Source organism: Leucoraja erinacea, chromosome 8 (assembly GCF_028641065.1).
Source record: "Leucoraja erinacea ecotype New England chromosome 8, Leri_hhj_1, whole genome shotgun sequence".
Classification (NCBI taxonomy): Eukaryota; Metazoa; Chordata; class Chondrichthyes; order Rajiformes; family Rajidae; genus Leucoraja; species Leucoraja erinaceus.
Window position 1 is genome coordinate 25,605,818 of NC_073384.1, and position 27,884 is coordinate 25,633,701.

At 44.5% G+C, this 27,884-nt stretch overlaps 1 protein-coding gene across 1 annotated transcript in view; it reads right to left on the reverse strand.

Moving 5' to 3' along the window:
- LOC129699450 (cation channel sperm-associated auxiliary subunit epsilon-like) overlaps window positions 1-27,884 on the reverse strand; it is a 77,145-nt gene that overhangs the window by 33,647 nt on the left and 15,614 nt on the right. Inside the window, exons 4-5 of the mRNA XM_055639257.1 lie at window positions 8,432-8,538; window positions 593-1,091 (exon numbers count right to left, since the gene is read on the reverse strand). Of these exons, the coding sequence (XP_055495232.1) occupies window positions 593-1,091; window positions 8,432-8,538 (606 nt within the window). The remainder of the gene's footprint in view (window positions 1-592; window positions 1,092-8,431; window positions 8,539-27,884) is intronic.

Below are 27,884 nucleotides of genomic sequence, written 5' to 3' on the forward strand. Positions count from 1 at the left end.
GGAGCCAGATGGGGGGAATGGGGGAATGGCTGGCAGCTCTTGTTTTATCACGTTATCACTTTCCAGCCTCTGTCTCTGCACACATATAAATGGGGAGATATACTGTTTCTTTTGGATTGTGTGTTTATTTTTCTCCACAAATAAATCCTAAAAGAGTAAATTTTATTCCATATCGCAAGATAGTGATTTGTTAATTCCTTAATGGTGAATTTCCATAACCTGAATGGCTATAATACAAGGCTGTAATATCTTGATCTGCTTATTGTATGATTAACTTTCTGACCAATGACTATCATGACTCATGTTATAAGCTTCAGTCATTTTACTGGAACAAACAGGGAACCAACAAATTGGCATCCAAATTTGGCAACCTTTGATCAATTTCAGAAGTCCTCTCCTCTTCATACATAACTGGGATGTTTGACTTGAGCCCAGATCGTTGAAGTCGCGAGACAGCTACACCACCTGCAGCATCACCATGCTGCCTAGTACTCTTGGCATAGGGAGTAATTTTAAATCAGAATGGTCACTAAATATAAAAGCTTGCAAAGAGAAAATGTATCTAATTTAGTTATACTATAAATAGACTTACCTTTACTGGATATGCAGCTGCACACGACATTCTGCTTCGTAGGCCAATAATCCTGCCTTCAGGTAAATTATTTTCATTCCCAAGTTTTGTGTAAAAACCTTTTGCATGTCTTATGTAGAGTGAATCTCCAATAAGAAATAAGATATTTCTCTCCAGGAAGGCAGCTGTCTTTACTTCAATCTTAACCTCTTGCTGTTTTTCAGTGGGCACAATTTTTAGCTCCTCCACTGTAATAAAACCATCGTGACTTATAAATGTGCCAAAATCGGTCAGAAGTAAAGCACTGGTGGCAGAACAGGGATGATGTACAATTGAGGGATTGCTGCCATGAGCAAGTTGCAGTGAAAGGTATCCCAGTGCTTTAATGACAGACAAATCAAGACGTTTTTCAATTGTGTAGGATGTGTCCATGATAAATAAATCTTGGAAAGTTATTGGGTTGCCGGAAATTGTTAAAATTAGTTCAGTAGATACATTATAGATGACAACTGTCCAGTACCTGCAAAAAGCAGAAATAATTGCTAAATCTTTAAGATTTGTGATCTAATGACTAACGGGTAAACATTCTTAGGACACCATCTGCATTTTCAACTTGATTCTTTCACATTTGTGTCCATTTATACGTGTATTATTCTGCTAATTTTATCAACTGCGAGGTTATTTACTCTAAAGTTGATATGCTAGAATTAGGTTACCCATAATGTCCAATGCAATGAAAAGCATTTTTTTGAAATGGTAAATAAAATATAACATTTCTATGGGAATCATACGGGATGTTTTGTTTTGAAATAGTTTTGAAGCACACAAGCATTCAAATGTAAATATGTTTTTATTACGTGGAGGGAAGAACTGCAGATGCTGTTTTAACTCAAAAGTAAATGCAAAATGCTGGAGTAACTCAGCAGGACTGGCAGAATCTCTGGAGATAAGGAATTTCGGGTCAAGACCCTTCTTCAGACTGATGTCAGGGGAGTGGGCGGGACAGAGAAAGATTGAAGTCGGAGACAATAAGTGGTGGGAGAACTGAGGGAGAGGGGATGGAGAGAGCGGGAAAGCAAGGGCTATTTGAAGTTAGAGATGTCAATGTTTATACCGCTGGGGTGTAAGCTACCCAAGCGAAATATGAGGTGCTGTTACACTCTGACAATGGAGGAGGCCCAGGCCAGAAAGGTCAGATTGAAAGGTTAGAAGAATCGGCAAACCAGAGGACTGGGAGAAATTTAGAACTCAACAGAGGAGGACAAAGGGGTTACTTAAGAGGGGGGGGGAAGAGCATGAAAGAAAGCTTGCCGGAAATATAAAAACTGACTGTAAACGTTTCTATAGGTATGTAAAAAGGAAAAGATTAGTGAAGATAAATGTACGTCCATTACAATCAGAGACAGGTGAATTTATAATGGGAAAAAAGGAAATGGCATAACAGTTAAACGAGCACTTTGTTCAATGGTTTGGATGAGAACATACAAGGCAAGATTAGCAAATTTGCTGATGTTACAAAAGTTAGCGGTTTTGAGATAGTGAATGATTACAGCAGCATCTGGATTGATTGGCCAGGTAGGCGGAGGAATGGTTGATTAAATTTAATACAGAAAAGTGTGACGTTTTGCATTTTGGGATGTCGAACAAGGGCAGGGCCTACACGGTAAATGGTATGCCTTTGCGCAGTGTTGTAGAGCAGAGGGATCTAGGATTACAAGTGCATGGTTCCATGAAGGTCGAGTCGCAGATAGATAAGGTGGTCAAAAAGGCTTTTGGCACTTTGGCCTTCACCAGTCAAGAGTATTGAGTATAGAAGTTGGGCGGTCATGTTGCATTTGTAAAAGACGTAGGCATTTAGAATATTGTGTTCAGTACTGGGCACTATGTTATAGGAAAGATATTGTCAAGCTTGAAAGGGTTCAGAAAAGATCTACGAGGATGTTGCCAGGATTAGAGGGTGTGAGCTATAGGGAGAGATTGAGTAGGCTGGGTCTCTATTCCATGGAGCGTAGGAGGATGAGGGGAGATCTTATAAAGGTATTCAAAATCATGAGAGGAATAGATCGGGTAGATGCATAGAGTATTTTACCCAGAGTAGGGGTATCGAGGACCAGAGGACATTGGTTCAAAGTGAAGGGGAAAAGATTTAATAGGAATCCAAGGGGTAACTTTTTCATACAGAGGGTGGTGGGTGTATGAAACAAGCTGCCAGAGGAGGTAGTTGAGGCTGTGACTATCCCATCGATTAAGAAACAGTTGGACAGGTACATGGATATGACAGGGTTGGAAGGTTATGGACCAAATGCAGGCAAGTGGGACTAGGGTAGCTGGGACATCGTTGGCGTGTGGGCGAGTTGGGACAAAGGGCCCGTTTCCACACTGTATTACTCTATCACTCTATGTTATAGCAGTGCATCTGGAAAACAGTGATGGGACCGGTCAAAGTCAGCATGGATTTATGAAGGGGAAATCATGTTTGACTAATCTTTTGGAATTTTTTGAGGATGTAACAAGTAGAATGGCTAAGGGAGAGCCTGTGGATGTGGTGTATCTGGACTTTCAAAAAGCCTTTGACAAGGTCCCACACTAGAGATTAGTGTGCAAAATTGGAGCACATGGTATTGGGGTAGGGTATTGACATGGATAGAGAACTGGTTGGCAGACAGGAAGCAAAGAGTAGGAATTAACGGGTACCTTTCAGACCCCAATTATTTACTATATATATTAACGACTTAAACAAAGTAAAGAAATGTAACATTTCCATGTTTGCGGATGACACAAAGCTGGATGGCAGTGTGAGCTGCGAGGAGGATGCTAGGAGGCTGCAGGGTGACTTGGATAATTTGGGTGAGTGGGCAGAAGCATGGCAGATGCAGTATAATGTGGATAAATGTGAGGTTATCCACTTTGGTGGCAAGAACAGGAAGGCAGATTATTATCTGAATGGTGTCAGATTAGGAGAAGGGGAGGTGCAACGAGACCTGGGTGTGTTTGTACATCAGTCATAGAAAGTAAGCATGCAGGTACAACAGGCAGTGAAGAAAGCCAATGGCATGTTGGCCTTCATTGCGAGAGGAGTGGAGTTTAGGAGCAAGGAGGCCTACTACAGTTGGGGCCCTACAAGTGAGACTGCACCTTTAGTATTTTGTGCAATTTTGGTCTCTTAATTTGAGGGGCATTATTGCTATTGAGGGAGTGCAGCGTAGGTTCACCAGGTTAATTCCCGGGATGGCGGGACTGATGTATGATGAAAGAATGGGTTGATTGGGCTTGTATTCGCTGGAATTTAGAAGGATGAGAGGGATTCTTATAAAAACATATAAAATTCTTGGAGTATTGGACAGGGTTGATGCAGAAAAAATGTTACCGTTGTTGGGGGAGTCCAGAACCAGGGGTCACAGTTTAGGAATAAGAGGTAGGCCATTTAGGACTGAGATGAGAAAAAACATTTGTGAGTCTCTGCCACAGAAGGCAGTGGAGGCCTTCTCTGCCGCAGAAGGCAGTGGAGGCCAATTCACTGGATGTTTTCAAGAGAGATTTAGTTCTTGGGGTCAAGGGAATCAAGGGATATGGGGAAAAAGCTGGAACGGGGTACTGATTTTGGATGAACAGCCACGATCATATTGAATGACGATGTTGGCTCAATGGTCCGAATGGCCTATTTGCACCTATTTTCTATGTCTATGTTTCTATGAATGGGAGGAGGTTAAAGTGCTGAGCAATTTTTATTACACTCAGTTCTGATGAATGATACTGTTAAAACTGCATACAAATGTCCGAAGCAGGGTTTCGGCCAGAAACGTCGCCTATTTCCTTCGCTCCATAGATGCTGCCTCATCCGTTGAGTTTCTCCAGCATTTGTGTCTCCCTACAAATAGCTTTCACTCACTTCTGCTCCCACTTTTCCAGTAACGTAAATAGAAGGGGAGAGAAGGGGGGGGGGTGAAAGAGGGGGAGAGAGAGAGAGGGCAGAGAGAGAGAGGGGGGTGAGAGAGAGAGGGGGAGAGAGAGAAGAGGGGAGAGAAAGAGAGAGGGGGGAGAGAGAGGAGGGGGATAATGGAAATGAAGCCGAAACGCCAACTAACCGAAAAGGTGGGACGCCTAAATGCAAACTAACCGAAAGGGCGGGACATCTAAAAGCCATCTAACCAAAAGGCTGCATGGCCTAAAAGCAAACTCACCAAATGGCCGCTCTGACGTAACGCCACCTACCCAAAAGGTGGCGTCGCCTACAAGCCAACGGATCAAATGCCGCCCGACAGACGTCAAATAACGGACACGACGTTGCCGGGGGGCGAGACTTGTCAGCGATTGGGCCAGACCCCTGCGTCCATCACATCACTGTGGAGGGATGAACATTGTCCCACACCTCCGCTCCACCCGACTGCTTGGGTTCAGATTGCCCAATCACCTATGGTTTGTGTGGGAAAATGACCCTCATGCTCCTGTCTCCTCCTTCTCTCTCCCTTCTCTGTCCCCACTCTCTCTCTCTCCCTCTCTCTCCCTTCTCTCTCCCCTTCTCTTCTCTCTCTCTCGTCTCTCTCCCCCTCTCTCCTCTCTCTTTCTCTCCTCTCTCCCCCTCTCTCTCCCTTCTATCTCTCTTTCTCTCCCCTCTTCTCTCCCCCTCTCTCCCCCCTCACCCTCTTCTCTCTCTCCACCTTCTATTTCTCTCCCCTCTCTCTCTCTCTCTCTCCTCTCTCTCCCTCTCTTTCTCTCTCTCTCTCTCTCTCTCTCTCTCACTCTCTCTCCCCCCCTCTCTCTCTCTCCCCTCTCTTTCCCTCTCTCTCTCTCTCTCCCTTTCTCTCTCTCTCTCTCTCTCTCTCTCTCTCTCTCTCTCTCTCTCTCTCTCTCTCTCTCTCTCTCTCTCTCTCTCTCTCTCTCTCTCTCTCCCTCTCTCTCTCTCTCTCTCTCTCTCTCTCTCCCTCTCTCTCTCTCTCTCCCCCCACTTATGCTGAGCGGCTATGGAAGTTGAGAAAACTGGCACTGACAGCAAAGATAGGCACAAAATGCTGGAGTGACTCAGTGGGGCAGGCAGCATCTCTGGAGAGAAGGAATGGGTGGCGTTTCGGTTCGAGACTCTTCAGACACAGTCTTCAGGTCTGAAGAATGGTCTCGTCACGAAACATCATCCATTCCTTCTCTCCAGAGATGCTGCACGCTGAGTTACTCCAGCTTTTTGTGTCCATCTTTGGTTAAAACAGTTTACAGATTCTGGTACACAAAATTGCTGGAGAAACTCAGCGGGTGCAGCAGCATCTATGGAGCGAAGGAAATAGGCGACGTTTCGGGCCGAAACCCATCTTCAGACTGATGGGGGGGGGGGGGAGAAGGAAGGAAAAAGGGGAGGAGGAGGAGCCCGAGGGCGGGGGAATGGGAGGAGACAGCTCGAGGGTTAAGGAAGGGGAGGAGACAACAAGGGCTAGCAAAATTGGGAGAATTCAACGTTCATGCCATCAGGACGCAAGCTGCCCAGGCGGAATATGAGGTGCTGTTCCTCCAATTTCCGGTGTTGCTCACTCTGGCAATGGAGGAGACCCAGGACAGAGAGGTCGGATTGAGAATGGGAGGGGGAGTTGAAGTGCTGAGCCACCGGGAGTTCAGGTAGGTTATTGCGGACTGAGCAGAGGTGTTCGGCGAAACGATCGCCCAACCTCCGCTTAGTCTCCCCGATGTAAATCAGCTGACATCTAGAGCAGCGGATGCAGTAGATGAGGTTGGAGGAGATACAGGTGAACCTTTGTCGCACCTGGAATGACTGCTTGGGACCTTGAATGGAGTCGAGGGGGGAGGTGAAGGGACAGGTGTCGCATTTCTTGCGGTTGCAACGGGAAGTGCCCGGGGAGGGGGTGGTATGGGAGGGAAGGGAAGAATTGACAAGGGAGTTGCGGAGGGAGCGGTCTTTGCGGAAGGCAGACATAGGGGGAGATGGGAAGATGTGGCGAGTGGTGGGGTCACGTTGGAGGTGGCGGAAATGGCGGAGGATTATGTGTTGTATTTGCCGGCTGGTGGGGTGAAAGGTGAGGACCAGGGGGACTCTGCCCTTGTTGCGAGTGCGGGGATGGGGAGAGAGAGCAGTGTTGCGGGGTATGGATGAGACCCTGGTGCGAGCCTCATCTATGGTGGCGGAGGGGAATCTCCGTTCCCTGAAGAACGAGGACATTTCCAATGCCCTGGTATGGAATGTCTCATCCTGGGAACAGATGTGGCTTAGGCGGAGGAATTGGGAGTAGAGGGTGGAGTCTTTACATGGAAGTTGGTGGTGAAGTGGATGAAGTCAGTCAGTTGTGTGTAGGTGCAGGAGGTGGCCCCAAAGCAGTCGTCAATGTAATGGAGGTAGAGGTCGGGGATGGGGCCCTGGTACGTATTGAACAAGGATTGTTCAACGTACCCGACAAAGAGGCAGGCGTAGCTGGGGCCCATGCATGTGCCCATAGCTGCGGCTTGTGTTTGGAGGAAATGGGAGGAGTCAAACGTAAAGTTGTTGGGGGTGAGGACCAACTCCGCTAGGCGGAGGAGAGTGTCAGTGGCTGGGTATAGGTTGCTCCTCTGGTCAAGGAAGAACCAGAGGGCTTTGAGGCCATCCTGGTGGGGGATGGAGGTGTAGAGTGACTGGACATCCATGGTGAAGATGAGGGGGTGGGGGCCTAGAGAGTGGAATGCGTGGAGGCGGCAGAGAGTGTCTGAGGTGTCTAGAACATAGGTGGGAAGGGATTTGAGCAAGGGGAATAGTATGGAGTCAAGGTATGTGGAGATGAGTTTGGTGGGGCACGAACAGGCAGAGACAATGGGTCTGCCGGGAGAGCCGGGTTTGTGGATTTTTACAGATTCTGGTGTTTTGTGCGTGGGAGCTTGCTGTGTGCGTTCCGAGGGAGAGTGGGTGCTGTCCCGAGGGATGCGCACCTTCGGCCGCTTACAACTTGGTGTTTGGGTTCAGATTGCCCAGAGAAGCTCTGGCCGGTCTCCGGCAGGAAAGGCCGCGCCAATCCAGATGTTAGCCCACGAGGAGGGGCAGAAGATGCGGCTCGAAGGATAGACGCATCCTCGACCAGGAAGTGAATAAGTGAAACAGTTTCCCCCTCCCCCCCTCCCCCACATAAAAAAGACTAAAGACCTCGCGCATGCCCTGACTAGTATTTAAAGAGCCAGTGACCATCTCTCTTGCCTTTCTGCTGTGTGAATTTAAAGTGATATTTTAATTTCAAATATCTTGCTGTATTTCAGAGATGTTTCATGATTTTTGATTGTTCTCAGCTATTCATAGAACCTTTCAGACATCTTTGCAGCATGTTGAGGCAATTTATATATTTTTAATGTATTAGGATTTCCATTTGGTTTCTAAACTGCAATGATCCACTTCCAGTTCTCATTGCTACTAGATTTAATTTTCAGCTGGTGTTCCAACTCTCAGCATTTTGCTTTTCATGCCATTGGCCACTGGATCCCATTGTCAATTCTGTGTCCACAACCACTTTTGTGTCATCTCAATCAGTTTGCTATTATGAGGTGGTGGTTTTGAATCTAGCCTGTGCCCAATGCCTCACAATAAACAAACAGAGAATGACTCCTCAGCATACAAAATAATGAGCTTTTAGCTGAGATAGATAGGATTCTTCAAAAATATCCTACTTTTTGCAGTAAAATGCTAATAATCTGCCATTCAATTATTTAGAAATCTTAATGGTCAGGTATTTAGCTCATCAAGGCACCTTTACCACCCTCCCTTCTAATGGACTGGCTCCCCATTTCTTACACTCCCTTTATACTTACTGGGACCCCATTTCCTATATAATTGGTTAATGTTCATGCAAAGAAAGTATTGCTTGCAGATATTACTTTAACAACCCTTTTTGGAATACATACCCCTCTGCAGCATGAAACTGTGTGCTGTAGTCGTGATTGATCGGATAAGAGTCCAGTAAAAATTCTTGACCCAGATTAAAGAATTCTTTGGTTAAAACACGAGATAACTGTTGGGAAAAATCATACGTCATTTGAGTTAGATATAGGTCTTAGGGCTAACGAAATCAAGGGATATGGGGAGAAAACAGGAACAGGGTACTGATTCTGGATAATCAGCCATGATCATATTGAATGGTGGTGCTGGCTCGAAGGACCGAATCGCCTACTCCTGCACCTAATTTTTGTTTCTAAACAGTTTTGAACAGTGAGTAACTGTTCATTAGTAAAGAATTTTGTGACATTCTATTGTCATAGAGTGATAGAATGTGGAAACAGGCCTTTCGGCCCAACTCGCCCACACCGGCCAACAATGTCCCAGCTACACTAGTCCCACTTACATAGAAACATAGAAACATAGAAATTAGGTGCAGGAGTAGGCCATTCGGCCCTTCGAGCCTGCACCGCCATTCAATATGATCATGGCTGATCATCCAACTCAGTATCCTGTACCTGCCTTCTCTCCAACTGATCCCCTTAGCCACAAGGGCCACATCTAACTCCCTCTTAAATATAGCCAATGAACTGGCCTCAACTACCCTCTGTGGCAGAGAGTTCCGGAGATTCACCACTCTCTGTGTGAAAAAAGTTCTTCTCATCTCGGTTTTAAAGGATTTCCCCCTTATCCTTAAGCTGTGACCCCTTGTCCTGGACTTCCCTAACATCGGGAACAATCTTCCTGCATCTAGCCTGTCCAGCCCCTTAAGAATTTTGTAAGTTTCTATAAGATCCCCTCTCAATCTCCTAAATTCTAGAGAGTATAAACCATGTCTATCCAGTCTTTCTTCATAAGACAGTCCTGACATCCCAGGAATCAGTCTGGTGAACCGTCTCTGCACTCCCTCTATGGCAATAATGTCCTTCCCTCAGATTTGGAGACCAAAACTGTACGCAATACTCCAGGTGTGGTCTCACCAAGACCCTGTACAACTGCAGTAGAACCTCCCTGCTCCTATACTCAAATCCTTTTGCAATGAAAGCTAACATACCACTTGCCTGCACTTGGTCCATATCGCTCCAAACCTGTCCTATCCATGTACCTGTCCAACTGTTTCTTAGACTATGGGATAGTCCCAGCCTCAACTAACTCATATGGGAGCTTGTCCCATACACCCACCACCCTTTGTGTAAAAAAGTTATCCCTCGGATTCCTATTAAATCGTTTCCCCTTCACCTTGAACCTATGTCCTCTGGTCCTCGATTCCCCTACTCTGGGCAAAAGACTGTGCATTTACCCAATCTATTCCTCTCATGATTTTGTATACCTCTATAAGATCTTCCCTCATCCTCCTGTGCTCCATGGAATAGAGACCCAGCTTACTCAACCTCTCCCTATAGCTCACACCCGCTAATCCTGACAACATCCTCGTAAATCTTTTCTGAGCCCCTTCAAGCTTGACAAAATCTTTCCTGTAACATGGTGCCCAGAACTGAGCACAATATTCTAAATATGGTCTCGCCAACGTCTTATACAACTGCAACATGACCTCCCAACTTCTATACTCAATTTTCTGACTGATAAAGGCCAAAGTGCCAAAAGTCTTTTTAACCAGCTTATCTACCTGCGAGGAACCATGCACCTGTACTCCTAGATCCCTCTGCTCTAAAACACTATCCAGAGGCCTATCATTTACTGTGTATGTCCTGCCCTTGTTCGACGTCCCAAAATACAACAACTCACACTTTCAGCTATCTCTCCTTGGATCCCATGTGATCTAACCTTCCAGAGCAGCCTACCATGCGGACCCTTATCGATCGCCTTCCTGAAGTCCATGTACACAACATCTACAGTTCTGCCCTCAGAACAAAAATCTTGTACAAAACCAATCAGACTTGTGAGACACAATCTCCCATGTACAAAACCATGCTGACTACCCCTAATCAGCCATTGCCCATACAAATGCTTGTCTAACCTATCCCTCAGAATACTCTCCAGTAGCTTACCAACCACAGATGTTAAGCTCACCGGCCTATAGTTCCCAGCATTTTCCCTGCAGCCCTTCTTGAAAAGAGATATAACATTTGCCACCCTCCAGTCTTCCAGCACCTCTCCTGTATTTAAGGACAACTCGTAAATTTCAACCAGGGTTCACGCAATTTCTTCTCTAGTTTTCCACAATATCCTCGGATACATCTGATCAGGCCCTGGGGATTTGTCTACCTTCAAACATGACAGTACGTACGTTCAGTGCTTCTTTGACGGTAACCTTGACCGCTCTGAAGACACTTCCAGTGACTGCTCCAATTTCCTCCATCCTCGGTAAATTCAGAGGAGAAATACTCATTTAGGACCTTGCCCATCTCCTGTAGCTCAACACAGAGATGACCACTTTGATTCCTGAGAGGTCCCATTCTCTCTCTAGTTACCCTTTCCCCCCTTATGTATTTATAAGCCATGTGTTCACTAAAGATGGCCTGAAAACTGATCCAGCAAAAACCATTGCTATCAAGGAGTTACCAGCACACACAGACGTGCTGAGTCTGCAGAAATTTCTTGGCATGGTAAACTACCTGGGTTAATTTATTCCGAATTTCAGTGAAGTATCGGCCCCACTGCACCAGCTTACCCACAAAGACAGTTTGGGCTTGGCACGAGGAACAATAGAGGGCGTTTGACACTCTTAAGCAGTAAATATCAGGTTCCCCCACCCTCGCTTATTTTAATCCTAAACTACCCGTCACACTGACTTGTGACACTTCACAGTACGGACTAGGCGCAGCCTGTCTGCAAGGTGATGGCAGCGGCAACAAGCCTGTCGCTTATGCTTCGTGCACCATGACTGACACGGAACAATGCTACGCCCAAATTGAAAAGGAGCTGCTAGCAGTCATCTTTGCATGCAAGAAGTTTAATGACTTTATCTTTGGATATACGGTCATGATTGAAATTGACCACCAACCCCTGGTCAGCATCTTTAACAAACCGATACATCCCTCTCCAGGACGCCTTCAACGGATGTTACTTTAGCTTCAAAAGTATGATTATGCCTTGACCTACAAACGTGGCACGGACATGCACCTGGCTGACACCCTCTCCCATGCTCCCCGAAAGACCTGTGAGGATCCGACCTCATCGGATGACGACTTTGTGGTGATGACTGTGTCTTTTATTCCCTCCTCTTGTGTGGAGGACTTGCTAATCCACACTGCTGCTGACAGTACCTTACGGTCTCTAGCCTCCGTTATTAAGAGCAGCTGGCCTGACAAGCATTACAATGTACCACTTCCAGTTTGACCTTTCTTTGCCGTCCGTGATGAACTAGTACTACATGATGGTATTATTGTAAAAGGCTACAAGGCTGTAGTTCCTTTATACTTTATACAGCAAGTATTTTGACGCTGTCCTGCAAGCAACCATCCTGCGAGAAAAAAACATGTTTTATTGGCCTGGAGTGACTGAATACATGTGGCATCCTGTGCATTGTGCAACAGGTTGGCACCTCATCAACAAAAGCAACCGCTTCTCTCACACCCGGTTCCTGCCCTCCCGTGGTCTGTGGTGGCAACTGACATATTTGAGTGGCATGGCAATCAGTACCTGGTTCTTGTCAACTCGTATTCCGGTTGGTTTTATATCGATCTTCTTAGTAGCCCCACTTCTCACGGGGTAGTTTTAAAACTCGCTCACCACTTCACAGACCACGGAACATCTTGTCAACTGCTGACAACGGTAGTCAATTTACTAGCCAGCATTTCAAAGACTTTGCTGCATGCTGGGGTTTTTGCCACATCACCAGCAGCCCTGAATATCCTCAGTCGAATGGGATGGCTGAATGCGCTGTCAGGAGTGCCGAACAATTAATGGAACGATCCCACGGAAAGCTAAACCCGATGTATACCTGGACTTGCTCATCTTGCACTACAGACAGACCTGAGCCACATTGCCTGTAGCGGTTCAGGCACTAGTTCCGCAGGTAGTCCCACCATCAGAGGTCCAGTCCAAGCTGCAACAAAAGTGCGATATACAAAAAGAATGGTATGACAAAACGAGCAGACAGTTGCCACCATTAACAGAGGGGCAAGTGGTTTGTTTGCAAACCGACAAAGGTCATGACCGTATCGATGTAATTTCTGGAACTGCCTCAGAGCCACGTTCATACTTGGTCAATGCTGATGGCGGCACCTACAGATGTAGTAGGCAACACATCCTGCCTGTGAATGAGCCAGCTCCACCTCCGTACTATCCTGACCGCACAGGTGTACTTGTAGTGGCCATTTGGCTTCTTTTCTGTGTTATGGCATTTATCATTAAGTTTTAGACTGCCCGTAATTATGTGTGTGGGATTTATTATATAGTCAGGGGCGTGTTTGCTGCTAGGTTTCTTGCGCAGAAGCTTAGTTTTAGTTTAGCACGGAGCTACATGGCAGAAGGAACACCCTTCGACCATGTAGAGTTTGCCGAGACATGAGGAGTTTTCAAACATTTAAAAATGAAATGCTGGAGTTGCAAGAGTTAGTGCGGTTATCACCCATCTTATCTATATTACTAAAAGTCTGTTCTTGACCGGTTTTGGCCATCTGTGCTGCGTGAGAGAACGCCGCCACCTAACGCCGTCATTTTTGGCCACCTTGCTCAGAGCCCCCCATCACCTTATGTGTGCTGAGGATCTTTCCCGTCGATGTAAAATGACAGACATATTAATGATTTTACAAAATTCCCCATTCTCACTGCTGCCCCTGCTGGCGGCAGGGGGGAGGGACTATAAAACCAGGAAGTGGTGTGCCTCAATCAGTGTCTGCAAGCTGGAGGAAGGCAGAGGGTCACGTTTCTCTGAGCTGTGAATACCACTGAACACATGTCTACTCAAATGTAAGTGTCCTTAGTGGTTGTAAAACGCTTGCAGAATGTGTCTATTGGTTCTAAAATGTTTACAAAAAGTGTTTATTGGTTCTAAAATGTTTGCAAAAAGTGCCTCTTTTGGTTCTACAATGCTTGCAGAATGTGTCTTTTTTGATTCTAAAATGTTTTTTAGGTTCTGTCCTCCCCCCTTTCCTCTTCCCCCCTCTCCTCTTCCCCCCACTCCCTCTTCCCCCCTCTCCTCTTCCCCCTCTCCTCTCCCCCCTCTCCTCTCCCCCTCTCTCTCCTCTCCCCCTCTCCTCTCCCCCCCTTTCCTCTCCTCTTCCCCTCTCCCCCACTCTCCCCTCCTCTCCCCCCCCCTCTCCCCACCTCACCCCTCCTCTCCCCACCTCACCCCTCCTCTTCCCACCTCACCCCTCCTCTCACCCCCCCTCTCACCCCCCTCTCCTCTCCCCACTCCCCTCTCATCCCCCCCTCTCCTCCTCTCCCCCTCCCCTCTCATCCCCCCTCTCCTCACCCCTCTCCTCTCCGCCCCTCTCCTCCCCCCCCTACCCCCCCCCTCTCTCTCTCTCTTCTTTTTCTCCCCCTACCCTCCCCCACCATTCCTCCCCTAAACCACATCCCCTGCACACATCCCTACCCCCTTCCCTCCACCCCCCCCTCCCGCTCCCCGCTCCCCACCTCTCGCCCCTCCCCTCAGCACACCCTCTCTCCCACTCTTTCAAGTCTCTCCCCCTTTCCTCTCTCTCCCCCTCTTCCCCCTCTCTCTCCCCCCCACTCTCCTCCCCCTCTCCCTCTCTCCCCCCTCCCCCCCCCCCTCTCTCTCCCCTCCCCCACCCTCCCTCTCTCCTCCTCTCCTCCCCTCCTCCCCCAACTTTCCCCCCTCACCCACCCTCCCTCTTCTCCTCCTCTCCACCTCCCTATCCCTCTTGCCCCTCTCTCTGTGTCTCTGTCTCTCTCTCTCTGCCTCTGCCCCTTCTCTCTCTGCCCTCACTCCCTACACCCCCCCCCCCTCCCTAGATGTAACTGCAAGTTGGGGGCTATGCGTCAGTAGATAGGGTGGTTATGGGGTAAAAGGAGAAAATTAATAATATTAATATATCATGGGGTTAATTAGCGTGGGTGCGGGGAGGGGATAGCTAGTGTGTGTGTGTGATGCTGCGTGCCGCCTCTTCCCCCCCCCCCCCCACAACCGCACGTTGGGGGAACAGACCCAACGGGTATGCACTTGGTCTAGTTAGATTTATAGTTACGAACCTCCATTTTGTACACAACATGCTGATAGCAGTATAAAATATTGGCCACTGCAAATATCTGCAAAAGCCTGTGAATACAGAAGCCTGTAAAGGCGACCTTCACTGTCTCAGTGGGAACGAAGATAAGAGCCGTTCCCGGCCGTCTGGCATTGCAGTGAGATACCAGCAAGCTGTATGGGAGGGGCAAGGTATACAATAGAACTGTTCTTGCCATCGCAGCTGATCTGCCTCCCAATATACTTTGTATCTCCCCAAATGTAGCTGAGGGGATTCATTGTGTTTAACTGAAGATTCTTTGTTATTAACCATGTGCTTATGGCTGTTTTATCAGTATAAAGATGTGTGTAAATCCTCTGTATCGTCAGTCTGAACAGCGCCAGCTTTTGGTGTGGACGCTTTGTGCACATCACTGGCTGTTTTTATGTTTCACCTTGGTGACTTAGTAAAGGCCTTTTTACAGAGATTTTTGACTTTGATTTATTCTGCTATTCGAGTGGATCGAACTTTAACAGAGTTTGACGAAGATTAAAGTGTACGAATCAGATAAGAAGGTTGGATGAATATCTTATTGTGTTTCTTCAACAATAAAGAAACTATTAAACAAAAGAATGTGTTATGAAGATTTATCTGTTGAGAAGCTCTGAAGGTCTTACGGAGAGCTCACATGCACTTACGGCATTCTCCGAAACCATATCGTCTCTTACGTGGCTAGAGGGAGTAATCTCTTGAACGATATAAAAACCTGCTGCTACATAAAGTTGAAGGATACCTCTGACAGGAGGTGAGAGCCACGTCCCGAAGGAGAGAAGAGGTTTTGGTCAGAAGACTAGTTCCAGAAGAGGAACTGAAGACAACAGACCTCGGCCAGAGATGGCCTTGAGGTTTATCGACACTACTTATCTGAAGACATTATCACAAAATCGTGAAGAAATCGACTTATTCCTTTTGAATTGAAGCTGGAAAGCTTTAATTTTGAACAGCATCTATAAGGTTAAATGAAAGATAGTTCAGCTGGCTTGGAAAAGAGCCAATACATTGTTTTTCCACTGCTTGGAGAAATCCAGATGTCCGGTATTCGATTGTTTTGAAGTCAAGATAAGACACATTCCTTTTGAACCAACGTCATTATTAACTTAGTTGATGTTGAGGGAACGTTGTCTGGAAATCCAATTTGTTATTGTTCCTGGGAAAAGTTGTTTGCACAAAACTAAAGTAGATTGAAGAAGTTCTTGTTCGTTCAATTTAAAGACTTGGCAATTTGCCAAGACCTGTTTAAATCCATGGAGCAGGAAGATGATGGAATAGAGACAACAGAGGAACCACAAGTTAACGACTCAATTGAAAGCTACAGAAAACTCATGTATCGTGGATATGCAGATAATATCCAGGCTGCCCACCTGAAAGAAACCAAGGAGAGAAACAAGTTATGGGAACAGGTTACCAAATCAATTGAAAAACAGCAGAAACTAATGGAATCAGTTAAGAACGTGATCAAAGTGGAATCTAATCTGAGCCAACTATGGAACCTCTGCCCAGAGGTTGGAGAGAAACAAAAGAAGCTGCTGTATTCACAGCCGCCTCGGGAAGAATGCAAAAGACACACCCAGTGGTGGGAAGCAAGGGTGGAGATATTCAATGGTTTCATGGATGAGGCAGAGGAGTGGTTATCTGAAATTATACCACAGTTTACACGCTTAACAGCTGAAAATACAATGCACAAGGTGCTGGAATGGAAGATGAGATTACACCACAAGATAGTATCTCGAACGTATCTACACGAAGATCAAGACATAAATCTGGTTCTATAGCCAGTTTGTTTTCAAGGGTTTCTGCACGATTGGAATCTAGCCGCTCTCTCAATAGAAGTGGATGCCCTGAAATTGAGCAAGAATAAGAAGAGATGAGGCGACGAGAAGAACAGATGAAAGAAGGGATGAGGCGACAAGAGGATGAGATGAAGTAACAAAAGGAGGAGATGAGGCTACAAAAGGAGCAGATGAGGCGATGAAAGGAACAGCTGGAACTAGACACAAAGATGAAGGTGCTCAAAGAAGGAGATATTGGAAAGTGAGGGTTCAAGATGCAGCTCTAGAGCATCGAAGACGATGAACCCTGGACCAAGAGGATAAACAGCTCCAAGTGAATCAGCAGTTGGATCAATTCCACAATCGAGGTCCACTGGTTTTTTCTGGCTTTGAACACCTATTGGAACTGAGGATGATGTGCAAAACTTCATCTCAGCAAATGGGTGCTAGACCAAAACAAACTACTTATGGAGCATCTGTAGATGTTCAGGACAAATCAATAGCGAACTACGCTTTTCCGAGGCCTGATGCACAGGCTCGAACAAGCCAGTTTGAGTCACAGAGGCTTGCCTATCGTTTGTTGGAGCCAAGCCAAGGTTTTCAGGATAGATCATTGGCATTGATGAATAGTCAAGCTGAATTCATAGCTCGACAAAATACCTCTCTCCCTCTACCACCAGCAGAAATGCCTGCATATGATGGAGATCCTTTGCAGTATGAAGCTTTCATACGGGCATTAGAAGAAGTATGAGAAACGAAAATTACAGATGAAAAGGAGCGCTTACGATTTCTGGTGAGGTACACAAGCGGAAGTGTGAAGGTACTTATAGAAAGTTGTCAAAATGAGCCCGACAGCAAAGGCTATAAAGAAGCAAGGTTACTTAAAGAACGTTTTGGTAATGAACAGAGGATTGCTAACGCATACATGGAGAAGGCCCATGCCTGGAAAGAAATCAAGCCAGAAGATGGGGAGGCATTGAGTGATTATGTAATATTTCTTAGAGGTTGTTGCAGCTCGATGAAAAATCTCGGTCACATGGAGGAAATGAATCTTGCAAGTAATAGTAGAGTCATCATGTAAGCTGCTCAGAAGACTGAGAGAAAAGTGGAGAGATGAAGCAGGCGGAATATTGGATGAGAGGAAGCAAGTAGCCAGGCTACCAGACCTGGTGATTTTTTTGGACAAGCAAGTACGGAACATGTTAGAGCCACATCATGGAACTATTGAAGATCATAAACCAATTGCAACTAACAAAGGTTCTACCTTTACCAAAACTGAAGAAAGATCAGGAGCTAAGAGAAGCAGGTTTGCTACCAATATAATACCTATGGAAATGACAGATGGAATGAAAGGAGATGTATCTACTATCAAGTAAATAGGATTTTGTTTGTTATGTGATGAAGTCAGTCACACCATAAGATGGTGTTGAAGATTCAAGAAGAAAGAATATGAAGAAAAGGTGGATTTCTTGTTTTGGATGTTTGAAAAAAGGACACATGATGAGAGGCTGTAGTAGTCCTATAATTTGTTATAAGTGCAAGCAATATCGTCATGAAGCACTTCACACTGTAAAGAAGCTACCAGAGCAAATGGAAGAGAAAGAACCGGAATAAATAAAAGAGCTACCACAACAAATGGATAAGATTCGGCTGGAGAGAATAGTGCGCCGAGCTTCTAAGATCATCGGTTGCAGCAGACTTCCCTCAGTGACATCAATTTACTCAACAAGACTCACCAGAAAGGCCAAAAAAATCATAGCAGATCACTTTCACCCGGCACATTACCTCTTTAATCTCCTCCCATCAGGAAGGAGATATAGAAGCATTAAAAGTAAAACATCTCGCTTCAGAGACAGCACCTACCTCCAAGCCATCAGATATTTGAATTTGCACTAATCACTTTGCACTTTCTTTTGCACTTGCACTTACGCTTAATATGAGGCTGCTGGGTACTGTCCTTCCTGTATATATTGTCCTTCGTACGGTATTGTCTGTATTATTTATTGTGGTTTATGTGGTGGTTATATTGTACTGTATTGTATCTGTCTGAGAGCGAACCAAGACACATTCCTATCAACTTGTTGACATGGCAATAAATTTCTTGAATCTTGAATCTTGAGGAGCTGGAGCAAAATGAACAGAAGGAGAAGCCAGCTACCAGTGATGCTGTCACCTCGCCACAAGTAACTGCTCATATTGAGGCCGGGGTTGAAGCCTGTATTTTTTCGATCTTACCAGTACAGGTATGGAATAGCAAGACGAATACAGTGTTGCAAACATATGCTTTTTTGGATTACGGAAGTTCGACTACCTTTTGCACAGAAAACCTGACGAGAAGACTGAATCACAGGAGAAGAGGCTAAGGTTTGATTGTGTACCATGAATAAGAGCAGGAGTCATTACATTACAAGTATGGAGATATCCAGTCTGGGTGAAGATAACTTTATACCAATATCTGAAGTGTTTACACATGAATCCATGCCTGTTGATCGTCAAAATATACCCAGACATGAAGACTTGAAACAATGGCCTTACCTAAAGGATGTCAAAATAGCTAAAATAAATTCTAGTATTGACCTACTTATCGGAACTAATGTTTTGAAGACATTGGAACCTGTGTGGATTATGAGGAGCCAAGGTGATGGACCGTATGCTGCGAAAATCCAACTCGGATGGGTTACTCCTTGAGAAGGAATAATGAAAATGGGAGTCAAGTTCAAGTTCAAGTTCAAGTGAGTTTATTGTCTTTCATTGGTATAATTTAAAAATAAATTGGATAGGCATATGGATGAGAAGGGAATGGAGGGTTATGGTATGAGTGCAGGCAGGTGGGACTAAGGGGAAAAAAGATTTGTTCGGCACGGACTTGTAGGGCCGAGATGGCCTGTTTCCGTGCTGTAATTGTTATATGGTTATATGGTTATATGTGTCCCTGTATAGGATAATGAAATTCTTGCTTTCCTTCAGCACACAGAACATAGTAGGCATTTACTACAAAACAGATAAGTGTGTCCATATACCATAATATAAATATATACACACATGAATAAATAAACTGATAAAGTGCAAATAACAGAAATTGGGTTATTAATAATCAGAGGTTTGTCCGAGCCAATTCCTGAACCTGGTTGTTGCAGTCTTCAGGCTCCTGTACCTTCTACCTGAAGGTAGCAGGGAGATGATTGTGTGGCCAGGATGGTGTGGGTCTTTGATGATACTGCCAGACTTTTTGAGGCAGCGAGTGCGATAAATCCCCTCGATGGAAGGAAGGTCAGAGCCGATGATGGACTGGGCAGTGTTTACTACTTTTTGTAGTCTTTTCCTCTCCAGGGCGCTCAAATTACCGAACCAAGCCATGATGCAACCGATCAGCATGCCCTCTACTGTGCACCTGTAGAAGTTAGAGAGAGTCTTCCTTGACAAACCGACTCTCCGTAATCTTCTCAGGAAGTAGAGGCGCTGATGAGCTTTCTTGATAATTGCATTAGTGTTCTCGGACCAGGAAAGATCTTCAGAGATGTGCACGCCCAGGAATTTGAAGCTCTTGACCCTTTCAACCATTTATGGTTGATATAAATGGGGCTGTTGGTCCTCCTCCTACTCCTTCCAAAGTCCACAATCAGTTCCTTGGGTTTGCTGGTATTGAGGGCCAGGTTATAGCACTGGCACCATATGGACAGTTGGACAGTTGCTCGATCTCTCTTCTATACTCTGACTCATCAGTGATACGCCCCACAACAGTGGTGTCGTCAGCGAACTTGATGATGGAGTTCGCACTGTGACTGGCTACGCAGTTATGAGTATAGAGTGAGTACAGCAGGGGGCTGAGCACGCAGCCTTGCGGTGCTCCCGTGCTGATTGTTATCGAGGCTCACACATTTCCACCAATACGAACAGACTGTGGTCTTTGAATGAGGAAGTCGAGGATCCAATTGTAGAGGGATGCGCAGACTCAGTTCTGCGAGTTTGGTAACCAGCTTGGAGGGGATGATTGTGTTAAATGCCATGCTGTAATCGAAGAATAACAGCCTGACATATGAGTCAGAAGAACTATCCTGCCATTACTGTTAATCGAACATCTACTGATAAATTAGAAAAGCTGTTGATGAAGCAATACGATCATGACTTCAATGAAAGTAGCAATAAAGAATCTGAGGAAATATCTAGAGAAGAGTTAAAGTTCATGGATATTATGAACTACTCAGTAAAGATTGATGGACACTATTGTCTGGATTTACCTTTCAAACAAGAAAGTGTTAATCTGCCAAATAATCGTCGTATGGCAAAGCAAAGCACCCAGAATTTGAAATGCAAGAATACAAAATTTCATGAAGTAACAATCTCTTTGAAGAATAATTGCTACATGGTTGATTGCTACATGGATTCCTGCTCCTTGTCTACTGAGCAGGAAGCAATTCAAATGGTAAAACATCCCTTTGCAATAAGGGAGGATTCACGCTTTCCAAGTGGATCAGCAACAATTGTGATGTATTGGAAAGCATTCCACCAGATGATAAAGCCAAAGAAACCAGAGAGCTGGATATGGACAGAGACAATTTGCCAATGGAAAGAGCATTGGGAAATACTAATGTTGCACAATTGAAATATGTTAACAGAAAAGAAAATCCTGCGGATAAAGCTTCTAGAGAACTGACAGCAAAACTTTTCTTAAGTGATAAGAGATGGATCAATGAACTAGAGTTTCTCTTTAAGCCAGACAAAGAATGGCCAAAGCTTGAGTTGGGATTTGAAATCTCTGCTAATGATCTGGAAATTAAATCAAACCTAACGGTGAATGTTATTACTAAAAATCCTGTTATTCTCTCGAAGGATTTTCACACTTCAGCACTGTTGTTACATGAGTTCATGTGTTACAACATTCATGAGTTGATCGGACATGGAGGAAGAAGTTTCATGCTATCACAATTTTGGACTTTTATGTTTTGGACTATATACTGGGTATCATGCCTGATGTTAAGGGGATGGTGCGCACGGTACAACTTTAAACTAAAAACAGTGTTTTAATAAGACCAATAATCAAGTTATGCTTGCTTCTACAAGGCAAAGGTGAAGATGGAAGAGTTCATGAAGAATTCTGATTGCGGATATATAGTGCATGCTACTTTTTGCTTTTGATGTATGTTAAGCCTTCGTGGCTATGTTTTTGATGTTTATTACTAATTGCCTCGTTATATACTTGGAACAATTAGGGGCCGGTATGTAGTGGCCAGTTGGCTTCTTTTGTGTGTCATTAATTATGACATTTGTCTTTAAGTTTTAGACTGCCCGTAATTATGTGGGTGGGATTTATTACGTAGTCAGGGGCATGTTTGCTGCTAGGTTTCTTGAGCAGAAGCTTAGTTTTAGTTTAGCTCAGAGCTAGATGGCAGAGGGAACACCCTTCGATCATCTAGACTTTTCGAGACACAAGGAGTTTTCTAACATTTAAAAGTGATATGCTGGATTTGACGAAGATTAAAGTGTACGAATCAGATAAATAGGTCGGATGAATATCTTATTGTGTTTTTTCAACAATGAAGAAACTACTTATCAAAAAACTGTGTTATGAAGATTTATCTGTTGAGAAGCTCTGAAGGTCACACGGAGAGCTCACATGCGTATTAAAACATACTCCTAAAACCATGTAGTCTCTTGTGGCTAGAGGGAGTAATCTCTTGAACGATATAAAAATCTGCCACTTCCATCCATGGCCAGCGGCATCGGCCCGCCTGCATCAGCACAACAACCTGTTTCTGAAACAGTTATTTTGCCAACGGCCACACCACTTCCGCCTGTGCCAAAGTCTCCTGTTCCGTCACTGGAAATGCCGTTTCAATCTCCGACACCAATTATACCACTGATTGGGTCCCCGAAAAATGGAAATGGTCTATATCGTAAACATGCTGGTTGTGTTTGTAAGCCCACCGTAAAGTACCCGGGCTATGTTTGACTTTCCTCAAGCTTATTGCCATTTACTATCTATACTTTATTTAGTCAGTAGTTTTGTATTTGCATTTAATTCTTTAAGAGGGAGGATGTACATTAGTGTCACTCATATCGTGACTCATACTGTGGCTCCGCCCACAGGTTTAATAGAAAGCCCTTTTCCTAGTAATGTTACAAAATTTTGAGATTTAAAAAATCAAGTCTGCAATTTATCCCATCAGATAAAGCATAACAATAAGTTTAATTTGACACCTAATTCACTTTCATATCTCAAGTAATAAAAAAGTTATGGCCATTTTCATACTCGGAAATTAGCATCTTGTTCCCTATTGATTTTCTATGGACATAACAAAAAAGCTGTGATCGTGGACAATCAAAAGCCCATAACCTTCTTAAAAATTAAGAGAACTGAATGAAATGTTCAGTTATCATAGATTGAAGCATTCTGAAACAAATATAAAATAATCTTACTTGGATGACCTGAAATTAAAGCATATAATTAGTTAGTTACCCAATTGTAGCTAATTTCAAACTTCAATTACTAGATCTAAACATCTATCCATTTCTTAATAAACGATTAACATTTTTAAATAGCCCAAGTGTCCAAATAATATTCACAAATAATTCACAATAAAACATGATTTTTAAATCTCATTTACATCAATTTATAGGCCAAATGGAAGGAATTTAGTGTTCAATTGCTGTAAATTAAAATCAATTTAAATCGGCTTTCTAGTGGGTTCCTGTGAACGCGCGGGTTTAGAACGTTCACATTGCGCTGGATTTGTGCCCTCAAGTGCCCAGAAAAATACTGCGGGATATAAAGAGCCCAAAATGAACTACTCGCTATAGAAAACTTTATACACAGGGTTATATACAAGCCCCATTTAATGTAAAAATAAGTACATACCTTTAATTGTTTGCTTTATAAAACCCTGGGGCTGCGAGAGGTTGCGGATTGAGAGAGTGATTTTTAACCTATTATAACTATTATACAAGGCCATAAAAACTAATAATACCTTTTGCGACGGGGACTTTCAGCGATTTTCCGTTACTGATTTACTAGGCTGAACATTTTCGATTGCAACAGCCTAGTAAAAATCGCGTTTTAAACCCGCCCCCTCTAAACAGCGCCAAAATCACACACACGGGGTAGGGCAGATGCTCAGCCATGATTCAGGTAGGTTTTGTAACATACCTACTTTTCCTCTCTCTCCCTTAGTCTAATGCTGTGTGCTGAAATGAATGTCATATATCTCCCGCGAAGGAGATATATGACAGGGTGCTTGACCAATTCATATGGGGAACATTCCACAAAGAGGTCCAGACGTCTTTCATTGGAAGGGATGAGCAATTGACTCTCCAAGATCCTGCTGACTTAGCATGAGGACATGAAGCGACTAACAAGCAAATGTCTCCAATGTCTCTTACAGGCAGGAAAGTGGATGCAGTGAAAGCTTATATACAATATAGACCCAAAAATCCATGATCTGAGAAGATGTCTCAGCCACCAAGCAAAACTAAACTGCAAATATGCAAGAATTGTGCCAGATCTCATGTGTTCAGTGATAAAACGAACTCCGGTGGGCGGCGCGACTCACGTCGCAGCAGCCTCTGCAGTCCGTTTGACTTTTTGTTATTTTTTGTCCCGTTTCAATGTAATTTTCATTATTTTTTTCATGGAGTGGGGGGGGGGGGGGGTGTGTGTGTGTCCATCCCCCCGGGAGGGAAACTTTTCAAATCTTTCCCCTGTATGGAGAACCCGACCTTTTCCCTGTCGGGTCTCCATTGTCATTGGGGCTGCAACGTGGAGTGGCCTCCAGCAGGAACGTCCTGGGGCTCCAGTCATGGAGCTGCGCAGCTACTCACCATCATGGAGCTGGCCGAGTCCGGAGCGGGTGGAGCTGTGGTGGTGCGCTGCTGTGACCCAACCCCCGGAGATTCGGAGACTTACCGCAGGTCTGGTGGACAGTGATATCAGGAGCCCGCGGGTCCCTGGTGGGAGACCGCTTTTCGAGACTTCTGCAACGGCGACTTCATCCGCCCGAGTCGCGGGGTCGAGGAGTGCCTGGAGCGGGACCTTACATCACCGCCCGGCGCGGGACTTTGCTAGAGCCCGCCGGGGGCTTCAACAACAAGACCCGGAGCGTGGCCTTGCATCGCCCGGCGTGGCTTTAATGGCCGCGGGACAATTGCCATCGCCCGCCGGGGGCTTTGACTCTGACATCGGGAGGGGAATGGGGAGTGCAGGGGAGAGATAAGTTTTTTTGCCTTCCATCACAGCGAGGAGGAGATGCACTGTGATGGATGTCTGTGTAAATTGTGTTGTGTCTTGGGTCTTTTTTTTCACGTGTGTATGACTGCAGAAACAACATTTCATTTGAGCCTCTATGAGGTTCAAGTGACAAATAAATTGTATTGTGTATTGTATCTAGCCTTTGGAACCATTTGTAGTAAGTGTGGAAAGCAGAATCACTGGCAGTCAGTCTGCAGAGCTGCACATAAACCTCAGCAAACTAAGAAGAAGGGAATAAATGTGCACAGGAGAACAATATGATGAGGAATTACTTGAGCTAAACCTAGGGATCATTCAAATTCATAGCTTGGATGATAAGTATCAACGTAAAGAGATTTTTACAAAAGTTTGCATTCAGAGGAACGACACGAAGATCAACCTCAGATGCAAGGTGGACACCAGTGCGCAGAGCAACATCTTGTCTCTCCACATTTTCGGACAAATGTATCCTGACAAAGTAGATAAGAGAGGAATGCCAAGACCAGATGCTCTACAGCAGAACAAAACAATCCTAACTGCTTATGGAGGCACAAAAATAAGACAGCTAGGAATGATTATGATCACTTGCACACATGACAAGCAAGCAATATGTAGGTATGTTACAAAACGTACCTGAATCGTGGCTGAGCATCTGCCCCACCCCTTGTGTGTGATTTTGGCGCTGTTTAGAGGGGGCGGGTTTAAAACGGGATTTTTACTAGGCTGCTCCAATCGAAAATGTTCAGCCTAGTAAATCATTAACGGAAAATCGCTGAAAGACCCCATCGCAAAAGGTATTATTAGTTTTTATGGCCTTGTATAATATTTATAGTAGTTTAAAAATCACTCTCTCACTCCGCAACCTCTCGCAGCCCCAGGGTTTTATAAAGCAAACAATTAAAGGTATGTACCTTATTTTTACATTAAATGGGGCTTGTATATAACCCTGTTATAAAGTTTTCTATAGCGAGTAGCTCATTTTGGGCTCTTTATATCCCGCAGTATTTTTCTGGGCACTTGAGGGCACAAATCCAGCGCAATGTGAACGTTCTAAACCAGCGCGTTCACAGGAACCCACTAGAAAGCCGATTTAAATTGACTTTAATTTACAGCAAATGAACACTAAATTCCTTCCATTTGGCCTATAAATTGATGTAAATTAGATTTAAAAATCATGTTTTATTGTGAATTATTTGTGAATATTATTTGGACACTTAGGCTATTTAAAAATGTTAATCATTTATTAAGAAATGGATAGATGTTTAGACTAGTAATTGAAGTTTGAAATTAGCTACAATTGGGTAACTAACTAATTATATGCTTTAATTTCAGGTCATCCAAGTAAGATTATTTTATATTTCTTTCAGAATGCTTCAATCTATGATAACTGAAAATTTCATTCAGTTCTCTTAATTTTTAAGAAGGTTATGGGCTTTTGACTGTCCACGATCACAGATTTTTTGTTATGTCCTTAGAAAATCAATAGGGAACAAGATGCTAATTTCCGAGTATGAAAATGGCCATAACCTTTTTATTACTTGAGATATGAAAGTGAATTAGGTGTCAAATTAAACTTATTGTTATGCTTTATCTGATGGGATAAATTGCAGACTTGATTTTTTAAATCTCAAAATTTTGTAACATTGCTACAATATGTACCTTCTTTGTGACTGATGCTGACAGACCAGATATCCTGGGACTGCAAGCCTGCCAGGTCTTAAACCTCATATCCCTACACTTGAGAACACAGAGACTTCATCTCCTCACCATATTGAATAGAACACACCTCTTATTGAGTGACCTACAAACAGAAACAAAGGTGATCACATGGCAATGTATCCTGTTTGCTTTGAAGACACCATTGGTGGCTTTGAGGACTATGTGTACCAAGTTACTCTAGATCCAGCAGTGAAACCAGTTAGCCATCCAGCAGCAGAATTCCACTTGAACTGAAAGACAAACTCAAAGCCGAGTAGGAGACAATGGAAAAGAAAGGAATTATTGTCAAAGTTGACAAACCAACAGATTGAATCAACTCCATCATAGTGAAGGAAAAGCCCAATGGTAGACTGATATGCCTTGATCCTCATGATCTGAACAGAGCCTTAAAAAGAGATAATTGCCCTACATGCACTTTTGAAGAAATAACTTCTTCATTAGCTAAAGCCAAGGTGGATGCACGGAACCGATATTGGATTATTAAGATCGTTAAAGAGTTATATTGTTACAATTGAAACATGCAAATTAAGTACATGACGTAGTTAAGTCATGTGATTTAGGCAGAGCGAACAGTTGCAGAGTGAGAAGTCTGTAGAAGTCATTATAATAAATGGAACTATTAAAAGAGAACTACGACACAAGGCGCAGACCCCGTTCTTTATCTTAAAGACAGACTTCAAAGTAACACAAAACATAGCAATCAGCCATTTTCTCTTTTGATTCCAATAAATCACACTGTCAGTACAAATGCAGGGCCACAGCAAGAAACGTTGACTATCTATCCCTTTGCCTCCACAGATGCTGCTTGACCTGCTGAGTTCCTCCCACACTTTGTTTTTGCATGTTCCCTTATTTCAATGCTGTCTCCGTTCCAAGGGGGACACATTTTGCAATGTCGATAAATAACTACTTTTGGTCTGAGAAAATATATTAATTGTGCTCCCAAATTTGTTAGCTAACTTGTAGAAGCTAATATAAAATCAAATCAGAACTTTCTTAGGAAATGTTCACAAACTTTGTCCTTTTCAGAACATGATGCAGTGGGATCTTTGGTTCACCTGACAAATCATATGAGATTAAACATGGCCGTCCGAAGGGGGGGTGCGCTGGGTGCGACCGCAACCCCCTTTTTTCCCCCCAGGGTAAAAAAAATCCCCAGAATTTTTTTTTAAATCGAGCACAATCAGCGTTTCCAATTTGTTGGAAATCGCCCGAAATTCTGGCTCCGGCAACTGGGGGAGAAACAAATGCGCCCATCCGCGCCTGCACAGTTGGGGAAGCAACACAAAATGGCGCCATCTATCCGCACCTGCGCAGTGGACCCGTGCGGGATCAGACTGCCATTTGGACTTCACCCATGCCTCGTGTCTACTCCAGGTAAGTTGTGGAAGGGGGGTTGTGGTGTCGCGGTGTCTGCCCGCCCGCCCGGTCCAATGTTTCCATCGCGGCACCGGATCCTCGCCATCGGCCAGCCTGGCGACCAGTAGACTGTCCTTCCGTCGCCAGGCGGGAGCGGCTGTGGCCTCAACAACAGACACCGCTGCGGCAGGGCCCGATG